Below are 13,607 nucleotides of genomic sequence, written 5' to 3' on the forward strand. Positions count from 1 at the left end.
TTCAATGAAAAAAGGCAATAAAAATCCGGTCCTTGTAAAACAGAGCTTTCTTTGTAGATGGCTGTATACGCCCTCTAGAATCGCCTGAAAAATCACCTAGCAGAATTCTGACGATATCAACGGCGAGTAAGGTCGGTTTCACCCTGCACACTGTTTCAGCATTGGCTTCAACAGAGATCTCAGCGTTTCCAGTACCATTTCTAGCTTTTTTTAGTGTCACGAAAACTCGTGTGAAAGCATTTGGGTCTAGTCTTTTAGATCTAGGTAGAGTTTTCCGTGTGGAGAAATTTTTAGACACGTGTGTGTGCCACTGAAGCATATGTATAGCTGTATTTCAGTGGTGTGTGACAGTGGAGAATAACAGAGGCCATCGAACAGCTGAGCAAAGTGTGGGAATAGTGAAACGTCAAAACATGAGTGTATAAGCCTTGTCATTTTTAAATTATAAAGAAGCTGCGCCGCGGTTGTAATTTATTTAGTCATACGATTAAAATATAGATATATTGATATGTGAGCATCAGTTAAAGCCGATCTTTCAGAGGATGAAAACTATCCAAGGAAAAGTTGTTATTCTGGGTGCTCACGGTAAGGTTATATTATCAATAGTGCAATACTCATACATAAATGTCTGCATGTATATTGCAAGAAGTATCTGAGGCATTGTCATCGTACAATTATAGATATGCATCATTGATTCCCAAGGTTATATTATAAAATTTTAAATATCGACAATCTCTTGATATTTGTTTCAGGTGTTGGAAAAACAACGGTGATATATCGTCATATGAAACAAAAGTTCAGTCATTATTTGAGTCCAACTATAGGTGCTTCATTTTTCAGTTGTGTGATAAAACTCGACGAAGCAAAAGTCAAACTACAGGTAAGAATAAATCCAAAGGTTCATACCGGGTTCTGATTATCAGACAATCGATTATTTTACTTTTTGAATTGCAGGTATGGGATACTGCTGGTCAGGAGCGTTTTCGATCAATGGCTCCGATGTACTATCGAAATGCAAATGCAGCTTTGCTTGTATTTGATTTGACGGATGAAAAATCATTTCAACAAATGAAGTCTTGGGTGATGGAGTTGAACAGCAACGTTGACGAATCTATGGTTCTAGTCTTGATTGGCAATAAAAGTGACCTTTGCGATCGAAGAGTTGTGGGTTTTGGAGAAGGTAAACAATATGCCGATAGTATAGGCGCAACTTATTACGAGACATCGGCCGTCAATGACGACGGTGGAGTGGACCAAGTATTTTATGCGGTCGCGTCGGCATTGAAAAAACTAAGCTCTAGAATTAACGAAGATTCAAGAAATGACACCCTCGCCATTCTGAATGGTTTTAAGATCTATGATTTCCCGGAACTAGACAGTCCTGGACAACCGGCAAGTCCTTCAAGCGAAGACAGTTTTACCAATGGAAGTATAGCGCATGGAATTACCGAGAAAACTTACATGTGCTGTTGAGAGATTTTACCGAGTAACGATAATTTTTTTTTACGATGATCAGTAATTCCGGTAGCGCAAGTTTCGATGTAACTTTAGATCGAATAATCTTGAATAAAGTGAACGCGGTAATGTCTCAGATAGAAATCCGTGATCTCTATAATTTCGCCACAACAGTGCCTAAATTTTCATCTCTGGTTTCCCCATTATACATCGGTTGATTATTTATCGTCTTCGCGCGTAAAGCGTAGCTGATAATCGTCAAGGTTATTCCTGAATGATTTTTCAGTTCCCTATGCTACGACTGATTGCTCAATTGGTAAAATCGCGTTTTTCTAGTTGCCGCTAATGAAAATGTATCTAGTCTTTGAAATCCAAACTAAATTTTTCAATTCCTCGGATTTTACCTATTTCTTTTTCAAGACTGTCTTCATCGCGTGATTCGTCCAACGATTCGACAAGAGATAAGAAAAAAGATAAAAATAAAAGAAAGACGAAGCATGCGATTATAATTTTGTCATTTCGTTTTCTAATTATCTCTATATACGCCTTCAAAATGCACACTAAATAATTATTGATATTATTGTGATTATTATTGTTATACAGATTCGTTATTTATGTAAGTGATGAGTATGTAGATATTCATAATAATTTTAGTAAATATACTGATAAGTAAGCTCTCATTTAGACCCCAGGCCGAAATTTCCGAGATCGTGCTAGATTTAATTGTGAATTTGTCTCAACTTTGTACTTTGTAACCCATATTGATCCAAAAAAATATGTACAAACTTCTATGTTCGCGAAGAGGCTAATAAAGTAGTGAACTATTTACTTTTTAATAAAAAAAAATAAAAGAAAATAAAATTGCACAAAAAACCCACCTATTCAAACTTTACGACTTTCACCTTGTAACGGTCGACATTGCTCGGAGGCAATACTACGATCCTCTCATTTAATTGCGATCTTCTGCTTTTGCCATTCATTCAACGCACGGTGGGAAATTCGGCATCCCGAAATTGCTTATTCCACCTGCGGCTGGATTATTTCATTCTAACGGGTTATAATTTACAGCCGATACTAGCCATACAAACGCGTAGCGATTTTGTTATATGAAATAATTATCGGCGAACGGTTCCCTTCGGAATCGGTCGACACCGCGAGCGGGTAATAGTGGGTAAAAAGAATCCACCGGAATATCTTTTTGAAAAATAAAATGAAACGTTTCGGCGCGACGTCTACGAACCATGAAAATATTCACCTGGTACAAGGTACAAAGTATATAATGTATAATAGTTATATTATGTGTATATACATATTATACTGTATACGTATATCGTATAAGGGATACGTAAGATCAAATCGAACACAAAGGTAATCGCAGGAGGCTTTTAATGTACGTATACGAGGAGGCACATGGAACGACACACGAATAGCCATCATCAAGCAGGAGATCGACGAGTCAGATTATCTACGTTTTCTGCTACCGCCATACCGGATGCGACGAAATTACGCGTGAACAAAGAATAAGATGTAATTAATAATGGGCGATGAAGAAAAAGAGAGAAGAGAAGAAAAAGAACGGAGCACTTTGTACACCTGCAGTAGGGAAAGGGTGACCAATGTGACCTGTATTTTAGCGTTCATGGGTACAAGATTTGATTTGCCGATAATTGAGAGCTAAAAAAATGAAGACAATTTTCACAATTCCATCGTTACGTGTTCGTATGATATAATACATTACGGACGGGGTTGCGCTACTAATAATTACATTATTAAAGTCAAACATAGACATAATAATTGTTATATTATTGCGAACGTGCGAAAATAATAATAAAACGCAATATCAGGTTCTATAATACTAACAATGAGAGCTGCACCAAAGTTTTTTTTTTTTTTTTATTTTAATTTCTTTAAAAAATATTTTCATTTCTACCACCGGAATTATTTTTGACGATAAAAATAAAAAGGTAACAAAAAAGCGGGTTTAATTTCTTCTTCGTTCTGCCACGTATCTTACAATCTGAGAATTAAAAACGTGAACGGCAGCTCTTCTACTTTAGTGAATATATAGTTAAGGTTACATGCTTATATGATATAAAAAGGGAAATGACCTTCTTCGGGGCAACAACCAGGTCGATGACTTGGTCCGTCTCTGTTACATCTACCTTATGTAATACGTGTAGATAGATATGCATTTACACGGCCATAGAAAAACCGTCATCGGCTCAAAATAATTTACAAGTAAAACCAAAAAAAAAAAACAATAAGTAAAAGTAACTAGCTATGAAAATTCGATAATGTCACGTAGATCCCGTACGTATGTACTCGAATACTCGTATACGTGTACGTATATGTAACAGAGTCAGCGAAATGAACGAGAAATTGTAACACCTCTGCGTCGAATTTCTTTGCCACGAGCGAGCGATGGGAGAATAAAAAGATCACAAGTCATTAGACTAACTCTCGTTGTAATGTAATACATAATGGTACAGGTATAGTCCATAGGTACATACGTATGATTGTATGTACAGTACATGGGTGCTTCGGATCCGCGATGCGTCAAGTCCCACCTTTGTCTATGGGAGCTCGTTCGCTCGCTCGACATCACGTCCCATCCCATTTTATCATTGCGTAACTGCGATATTCAGTATGCAACTAGGCCTATTATAACCGTAAGCTGCTACAGCCTGTACAGATGTATATTATATCGAATAAAAATGAACTCGTCGAATTTTCGATTCTCTCTCTTTGCGATTTGGTGAAACGTAATGATTTTTTTGGAATAATCGGCTACCCATCGGTAATGAATAATCGAATAATGATTAACGGCTATTGTACGTCGTATAACAATTACCAGTTGCGTTGAATTACCGTAATTCCTTCGCGTAACACAATAGGCTGTAAAACCATTCAGGGTTAAACGACTGAAGAGCTAGAATCGTCGACCGATTATCTCGATAATTGTCGGATGATTGTTGAAATGATTTCGTCATTTCTGTTATCTGCACTCTGCTGATTTTTTTTCCACCACCCCCCGATTCGTTTTCAGCCCTACTCCTTTTTCCAACGTCATAACTCTGCGGTAATCGGCGATACTTCGGCAGGTGAGAAACTTGGAACCGGAAGATCACGGGAGATCATTGCCCGTAAGAAGCAGAATATACATGTATAATTTGACGATCCTCGTACAGTCGACGTACACGTAGACATATTAAATACGTACGTCTTTCACGATGTGGTTTTAATTATGTATTTCCCATGAGTCGTGCGGGGAGTCGAGGGGGGTAAGGTGGTTACGATCGTAGAGCGTATTGCGAATATTGTGGATATTCGGTAAGGCGGTATGTAAAACTATTCGGTATGTGAGCGTATCTGATTAAGCGAGCGTGAAGGAACCAAGAGCTCGCGAAGAGAGGAAGAAAAAAAAAAAAAAACAAATGGACGAATGAAAAAAAAAATAAATAAAAAGATCCCGGGCTTCGCAATAAGACTCCGTTACAGTTAGCTCTGACTCCCAGTCGAACGTTAATCGCAAGAGACACAACTACCTCCTCCAACTTGATGGAATTTAGTGTAACGTGATTTTTGGAAATAATTGTACGTCCTCTGATGTCCTGCCGGATGACGTTGCGAAAGAAGAGCGTCTCGCGAGTGATGAAAATCTTCGCTTTTTAATATTTTTTTATATCATCTCTCGGATACGTTGGCAAACAAAAAAAAAACTCGCGAAACACAGAAGCGAATCACAATGACGGATGAAAATTGTTTCCGGGTTTAACGAGCTAATCGTCCGGGCTATTTATTTTACTCCTTCATTTTTTCATCCGCAAATGGGAGATGACTAAGAAATTTCGCGCTATCGTAGCCCATGTGCGTGTCGGTGCGACAAATAAAGTACACATATATTTCGAACACAGGTGAATAAATGTTCAGGTGAAGGATAATTTTCGCCGGTAATCATCGCCGTACGAGGATAACAAGGATCCCTCGATTACGTACGAACTTTTATACATTGCGCTCGCGGCGAATTTCGATTTTTGAAAAAAAAAAAAAAAAGTGAAGTTGAAACTCTGAGAGAGAGATTAACATTCGGGGCGGCGTAATCATCGTCATGAAATTCCGACGAATTCTGGCGCTCGCAGTTTTCACCCTCGTCGCCTGCGCGATAACGAGGGTAAAAAGCATCACCATAGACAACCAACTCGTCATCATCGCCAACGGTAACGTAAAGATGATTTCGACTTTTTTATTTTCTATTTTCTTTTCATCGACAGTGAGAAATTCATCGTGATTTTTGAAAGGCAGATTGCTACACGAGAATCGCCATCGGATCGACACTCCCCGCCAAAGATGTATTCGGGAATGCCAAGGCGGCGACCGTCACGGAATGCGAGGACGAATGTTCGCGGAAACGTAATTCCTGCGAGACGTTCAGTTTCGGGTGAGAATCACTAACGGAGTTCTATCCTCCGGTGGAGGGATAACGATCGCCTACTCGAATCATCCATCTCCTTTGTCGAAACTTTCAGCATCGGTCCCAAGGGGAACGCGAGTTGCGTTCTCGGTTCGCGAATACCGAACGGCGACGAACTCCTACCGGATTCGGACTACGACATTTACATACGTCAGCAGAGTTCGCCAAACTGCATGCCGGATCGCATATACAAATTGGGAAGCGGCAAGAGAAATCCGACGGATTTCAACCCCCTCGCGTCCCGTTATCCGACGAAAAATCCCGTCGACGGCTACGACGTCCACGGCGACCGGGACAAGGAAGGCCCCGTCGCTGTCACCTCGAAGCCTCTTTCGACGGGTGGCGTGATTCCGGGGCCCGGAGGTTTCGGGACCGTGACGATCGACGGGCCCAACCCCGACGTCCGGGACCCCCACGAAAAGCCCCCCGGATCCAACGGATTTCCAATATTTACTCTGGATCCGAACGCGGAGAAGAATCATCGCAACGATTACGGCTCGCGGGATCATCGGCCGGGCTACCAGGTGACCGAGGTCACGCCTCAGTTCGGGTATCCTGGCCCCCCGCCGTTCGACGAGGACAATCCCAACGGACCTTACACCTACGCCAACAAAATTCCTTACGGCGTTCAAAACTGGCAATCTCAGGGGGGATACGGTTCCCCGTCGAATTTCGGAAAGCACAAGGACACCGGGAACCCGACGAATCATATCTACGGGGCGGGTAACCACAACTTCTACGAAGGAGACGGAAATCCGCACGGTCCAGGCGGGGGGGATCGCGACTACTACGTCTACACCATAGAGACCGGAAATCGATACGGGATAAACGTCTACGAGGAGGCGCCGTCCCGAGGGAGCGCGATGTGTGAGGATAATTTTTTCCCTCTTTCCCTAGCGCGGGGAAAATATGATCCCCGATCGTTGTTGTTATACATGTATAGGTACACGCGAGTACAGCGCGCCGGAGACGAATATAATGGCGTCGTCAACGGCAATGACACAGATTCTAAACTCTTTGAAAACTTGCACCGCGTCGCGTTGCATGGATGCACATTTCCTGCGTTGTTCGTATAGTATGCATTCACGTTATATCTGCGCGTAACTTGAATGGAAGCCCGCGTTCGATGACGACGCACCGTAGGAATGGAGAATGGTAATTAGAAATAAAAACAAAAGCAGTGTCGTATTGAAAGGTAGAAAAAATTAGGACGAGAGAGTTACGATCGAGATTGGAAACGAACGATGGGCCCTAGTTGCCTCAGTTCCGATTACACGCGTATGTAACGCGAATCAAACCGCGAAAACGGAAGCCTTTCGATAATCTTGAAGTTAATTAACTCGCGCGATGACATCGATGTCCAGTACGGCGTTAGCGCACGGAGGGCGTACGTATTACGTTCGCCGCGATGCTCCGAAACGTCGAAAGCCGCGGGTCGTGAGTTCTCCGATGCGGTTGCAATCCGTTCGAGTCGGACGTGCGTCACGCGATGTCATACCGGAAGAGGGGCGTCCTGCGACTCGCCGCCCGCTCTCTTACCTCCGTCGATCTTCGTAATTCTTACGCAATTTCTGAACGTCGCCGTACACACGACGACAATAACGCTGACGTCGTTCGCCGGGGCGATCGCGTATAATTATACGGTAGCAAAAAATAATTGAAAAAAAAAAAAAAAATAAGACAAAACGAACAATTCGTTCAAAAATTAAGCGAATTATCGTCGGGAGCGTACGTGTGTGCGATTGTTTCAAGGCGATCGTCGTAAGGATCGTAACTTTGCGCGAAAAGAATAAGCGATAAAGTTCGAGACCTTGGTCGTGCGCGTCGACAAGGTCACAGGTAACCGCTCGAAAATCCTGTCCAACGATATCTCGAAGAACCGGCGTCGTTCGCCACCTTGTAATTCTCATTGGGCGTGAGATGCGAGCGAGGATAAGAAAATTAACCGTTTCCGGTCCGCCGACAGGCCGCCACCCGTATCACCGAAATGCACGGCGGATTTCGAGAGCCTCTTACGATCGGTAAACAACACGACGGTAAACATCCGCCCGCGATGAATAGAAAAACCGAATTTGCTGCTCCCGGTCTCCCTGCAGCTGCGGAAGAATTTTTTTCCGATGACGTTGCGGAGAATTGGGAATTTTTACCAAGAGATACGTAGAGAAATAAAAAAACGAGAAACCGCGAGGCGATTTAGTAACGATTGTTTGCGAAGATACGATCGAGACCCCTCCAACCCGCCGTTGCACGGTCACGAATATCCTCCCACTATTCGCACTTAAAACATTCACTTTTCTATAAAACGATGGGATTCTCTAATTTGATGGTTACTCGCTCTCCAGTTTGATTAAACATTGGGTTACGTCGTAATACGTTATCCGTACACGCGAGGTGTCCGCTAATAAATTATACCCACAATTTTGACGGAAAGGCAATTATGTGGTGGAAAAACGAACGTCGTCAAATAGCAAATCGTCGAATTTGATTTCCAATAATCCATCGCTTGTATCCGCGTGTACGCTTATCGATCGGCGATGACAATATTCCATGAAAATAATAAGGGAAAATACACGAAATGATTCGCTCGTCGATCGCGTCGCTTGTGATACTCCGATTCCTGATCTCGAATTCCGTTGGTCAAAATTCCATAATAGTCATAGAGGATCGAAGTAGCGGAGGGAATTGTCAGCGTAAGTTTGCTCCACACGCGACGCAAGTTTCGATAAACGATTCGCGCGATCGCTAACCCAGCGAATGAAATGAAACGTAACGAATCGACGGAGCGTAACGAACGACGTGGAACAAATAAATAAATTATGTAATTTACAGCATGTTATCGGAAATTATTCGGGGGAAAAAGACTCGCGGAAATTCACATCAGGAGGGCCGTGGACTGCGAGCACATCGAGGAATGCGGTCGAGTTTGCGATTCCGAAAAAGGTTTCTCCTGCGAAGGATTCAATTACAGGTAAATATGATATTTCCGTATTCAAAATCCGAAAATTTTCGTTCACCGAACTCGAAAGGGATTCAAACGAATCGCCTGTGCTCCGACGACGAATCGCTGCAGCTCCTCTTTTCACGCTCCCACCAACGGGATAACGATTGCGGCAGTTCTTTTTTCTACCTGTGCGCGTATCTGGGTTGGTCACCCGCGTTCATCGTGTATTACACATCGTTTGATTACACCAGGCACAATTTTACGCGACACGATTTCTGAAAACAGAGAAAAAAAAAAAAAAAACAACAACAACAACAACAACAACAAGAAATGAAACAATAACGGAAATAATAACGAATATGATACTGCGCGTCTCGAATGTGACCCAGAAACGAGGTGGATGAAAGATAGGAATAATTTTTTCAACTCTCGGAAACGCGAGGTCGCTCTTTTCGTCCGGAGTCAATTTTCCGGACGTTGGAGTGGCGTCGGTATGGGGAACCCGCGGCGATCACCTCGATATTTCAATTCGCAGACATCCGGGAGGGTCGCGAAGTCCCAGTCGAGGTCGTATCAAGTACGGGACGTGCGAACTGACCGCTATGCCTCCGTCGCAGATCGACGTCGCCCGCGATATCCTCAATGAGCCCCGTTACGATTACTACGAACGTGATTTCGGCTGCCAAAGTGGCCGTCCGTTCCGCCCGTCCCCCTATCCCCAATCCACCGTTTGGACGAACAACGGGCAACCTGCTCAAAATCCGTACGGAAATCGGCGTTTTAATCGTTACGGGGCCAACGATTATCCCCACGAACTCCCGAGACCCGTCGCACCCGCACCGGGGCACAGGCCTCCCGGATCCGGGGAGATTCCCCGGCCTTTGGGCCCCGCCGCGGACCATCACCCCAGACTCCCGGAATCTTACGACGATTACGACAACGCGCGGAGGCGAAATCCGGCCCACTGGGGACACGGGGTACCGGAGTATCCTCGTCGTTTCCCGATCGCCAATTTAAAGCCCATAGAAGACGACGTGAGATTCGAATACTTCGGACACCAGGGGAGGCCCTATCTCCCGAAGGACCAAGGTATACCGGAATCGGAGGTGTACAACCGAAGGGTAAATCAGATCGATCGTCGTCGCTACGGTTACAATTACGACGAGCGTCGGCATTACGGTAACACCGACGATTTGGGAACCAACGAAATCGGGACGTACGATCCGCAACCGGGGAGAAGGGGAGACTCCGGTCTCTATTCGGGTGGCTGGAATCGCGGCACGGGTTACGCCGGATCCCACGGTTACAACACCAATTATTTGGGCCAAGGTCACGAGGTGGTGAAAACGCAGGGAGGATATTTCGGACAGGGTGATAAGAACCCCAAGCGTCCGTTCGTCCCCCAAATCGGTGAGCCGAACAGAGGAGTTTACGACCACGGAGACGATCGGATTCCGGCGATCGGCGGTAACGGAGATCCCGGATACTTCGTTCAGGGACCCCACGGGTACGGTGAGGATACGTGCTCCGTGAGATCCGGTGCGGGATTCAAGCTCCGAAGAGGGATAGTGACGAAGAGCTACCTGACGCCGACTCTCGATCATTGCGAGCATCTTTGCGCCGCTGCGAGGGAACGGATTTGCATGACCTTCGGTTATCGGTAAGTATACCCCTCGCGATTCGCTCAAGTTTGTCGCCGACAAAAAAATATCGACGATTTTCGCTCATCGATTTTTTACGACGAAAACGCAAAGGTACACGGTGGCGGCGAGCGCGCCGACGGACAACTGTCACCTCAGCGAGATATCGTACAGGGATTTGGACTTTTACAACGACATAGAACCCGACCGAGATTACGACATTTATTCAATGACCGGAAGCGGCGGATCCTGCGATGCCGGAAGACCGGCGAATCGGCGGCCGCCGGAAGGTACAATTGAAAATATAATGCAATATAAGCGGAACGAGTGTATAGCCGGATTCGAGTGTTCGGAGAACGTTATCGTCGTCTCGTTGCAGAGTGCTTCTGGCGGGTGAGAAGCGGCTGCGGAATACCACCGGAAGTGGTGCGGAAGTCGATATTCTCGCAAGGAATAGGGGACTGCGAATCGGAGTGCGTCGAATCGCAGACCTTCACCTGCCGGAGTTTCGTCTACAGGTATACGAAATATCCTGATTAATAAATAATCGCGGGATGATTTCTTTTCGAATAAAAAAAAATCGTAAATCTTCACAGGTACGGCGATCGTCACGTCCCGGCGGACGGATTGCCTTCCGCCAATTGTTTCCTGAGCGACTGGCCATCCCAGGAATTCGATCCCCTTTCTCTTCCCGACCTGGAGGGGGCCGAGTTGTATCAGAGAGGAAGTTTCGGTCGGGGATGCGAACCGTCGCCGTTTCCGCCGTTGAATCAACGCAGGATAATAAGACCCGATCACGACGCGGGAAACTCGCGGGATAGACCGATGACGAGGGATCACGGTAGGTCGCAACGGAAGATGATCGCGATCGGACAAAACGTTCGATAAATTCGACGATTCCAGCATCGCTTTTTCGTCCCAATTCGGTGCTCCGATTTTTCCAACTCGTCAATTTTTTGTTCTCCAGTCTGTTACGCGGAGTATAAAAAACCCTGCCGACTCACCCCGGACGCCGTGATCCTGTCGATTTACGTGCCATCGGAATTGCACTGCCGTCAGAGATGCTCCGAAATGCGAGAACGCGACGCGCTACCCTGCATGTCCTGCAGTTACAGGTAACGCTATTTTCGACCCTCTTATCGGTCACGATTTGAATTCTTCCTTTCTCTTCCCGCAGGATGTCCAGCGATCGGGAGGAGCACAACTGTTTTCTGAGCGACGTACCGCACCGTGATCTCCGCCCGGGTTTGGACTACGTCCACGGCGACGGTTACCTGTTGTTCGCTTGGAAGGATTTCGAGCCGCGATGTTCGGCGGGCGATTATTCTATCGGGATATATTTTGGCGACGACGTGATCGGCCCAGATTTTCGTCCGAGTTATCCTCACCATCGACCGCAAACGCCACCGCTGGATTACCCCGACCGAGGACATGCTCAGGGAGCGTATTCGCCTCATCTCGAGCCACCGTTTTTCGGGGGACACGATCAAGGAGGAACCGGAGGATTCGAGGGGGGCCGTTATCCCGACACGGATAATCGTGGACCAGGAGGCGGATCCTACGGTCCATCTGCGGGGTTCGGACCTCGTCCTGGAAGCGGGGCGAACGAGGGCGGTTTTTATTCGGGACGTCCTTTCAACCCCGATCGACCGGATCCCCTGGGACCATCATACGGTGGTCCTGCGGGAGGAAATCCATATCCCGATACAGACAGCAGATTCGGTAATCGGTACCCCGAAGATGATTACTACAGTTTTTCACACAGTGAGTTTCCAGGAGGGTGAAAAACTTCTTTTTTTTTTTTTCTTTGCAACGGAAGGATCCTGAGATTCGTGACTCGAAATACTCGCTTTTCAGAACACGGGGGTTCGGCGTTCCGATATTTCACCGTAAACGGTCGTCCTTGTAAACGAGGAACAAAATGCGAAAGGAACAAAGTCGCAGGATTTTGGTCCTGCGAACCGGAAGGTGGGGAATATGGAACCTGGGATTACTGCTGCGAGCCGAAACACCACTGTGGATACTCTCAAGGATATCAATACCCGTGGTACGAATGAAACAGAAATCTGCGTTTCGAGTCCTCGCGAGACCGAATCCTCGAGTAATTCTCGTGTTTCCAGGTGTTACGTAGGGCCGTCCGAGGACCAATGGAGGCCTTGCAGCGACAAATACTTTCCACAACGCCCCTCGAATTCTCCTCCACATCGTCCGTCCAGCGACAGATACACCGAACAAGAGGAGGACAACGAAGCCTTCGGGGAAATACCGAGACCTGGACTACTGCAACAAAATGGCAGACATTGGCCGGTCGCGTACCTCCACAGAGAAGCACCTCCGAATGCCACGGATTCATTCGCTGCTGCCGACAGCAGGAGGAACCGCGAACTCAACGTCTCGTTGAACGACTCGAAAAATACCAGCGACTCCGAATCGATTTTCAGAAGAGACAACAGAAACGCAGCCGGCAGTGGAAGGATATTCGAAAAATATGAAGCAGCCGATTCAGATCCGCGAGGTAAACTGAATTCCAGGGGCGCGCCGAGTAATCGTCCCGGTAAAATCGAGAGGCTCACGAAATCGGAGGAAGACAAATCGAGTGATAAGAATTCGACGTATCCGGAAATAATTACTCTCAAGGACCTCGAGGATTCCAAGGAAACGACGGTATCGTCCTGGGAGAGAACGAGGTTCGTTAAATTACCGACGATATCCTCGAATCGATCCGATAACTCTACCAACGACGGATTTCAGGATTATTTCGAGGTGGTAACGGTCGACTGATCCGATACTTATTTTATTTATTGATCGTTTTTCAACATTTTTTTATACTTTGAACATCTAACGAATAATCCGTGAACCTTGACACTTGCCAAAATTACTGATACGGTATGTCGCATATCGGTCGACGAATGTGAAATATTATTTAATTCTATATATAATTATGCGTTTTCTATATTATGACTGATGCATATCTCATTGTTAATGAAAAATAAATAGTACTACACTACGAAATATCCCAAAACTGAATTTTTACGAACGCTTGAAAAATGGGAAATTTCAATAAGATCCATACAACTATAGGTGTGCCGAATGACTTTCA

General features: G+C 45.5%; 2 protein-coding genes across 2 annotated transcripts; both read left to right on the forward strand.

Annotated features, from left to right (window-relative positions):
* Window positions 1-187: 187 nt before the first annotated feature.
* LOC105692495 (ras-related protein RABF2b) lies at window positions 188-2,311 on the forward strand. The gene is made up of 3 exons (XM_012411722.3): window positions 188-585; window positions 753-880; window positions 955-2,311. The coding sequence occupies exons 1-3, from the start codon at window positions 543-545 to the stop codon at window positions 1,471-1,473; spliced, it is 690 nt and encodes a 229-aa protein (XP_012267145.2). The 5' UTR covers window positions 188-542; the 3' UTR covers window positions 1,474-2,311.
* Window positions 2,312-5,317: 3,006 nt separating this feature from the next.
* Window positions 5,318-13,529, forward strand: LOC105692478. Its single transcript, XM_020856112.2, has 12 exons — window positions 5,318-5,672; window positions 5,758-5,893; window positions 5,982-6,793; window positions 8,756-8,894; window positions 9,403-10,527; window positions 10,622-10,797; window positions 10,887-11,025; window positions 11,104-11,348; window positions 11,475-11,622; window positions 11,685-12,271; window positions 12,365-12,554; window positions 12,628-13,529. The coding sequence occupies exons 1-12, from the start codon at window positions 5,564-5,566 to the stop codon at window positions 13,286-13,288; spliced, it is 4,467 nt and encodes a 1,488-aa protein (XP_020711771.2). The 5' UTR covers window positions 5,318-5,563; the 3' UTR covers window positions 13,289-13,529.
* Window positions 13,530-13,607: the final 78 nt, after the last annotated feature.

The sequence above is a fragment of the Athalia rosae genome, chromosome 2 (assembly GCF_917208135.1).
Source record: "Athalia rosae chromosome 2, iyAthRosa1.1, whole genome shotgun sequence".
In the NCBI taxonomy this organism is placed as follows: Eukaryota; Metazoa; Arthropoda; class Insecta; order Hymenoptera; family Athaliidae; genus Athalia; species Athalia rosae.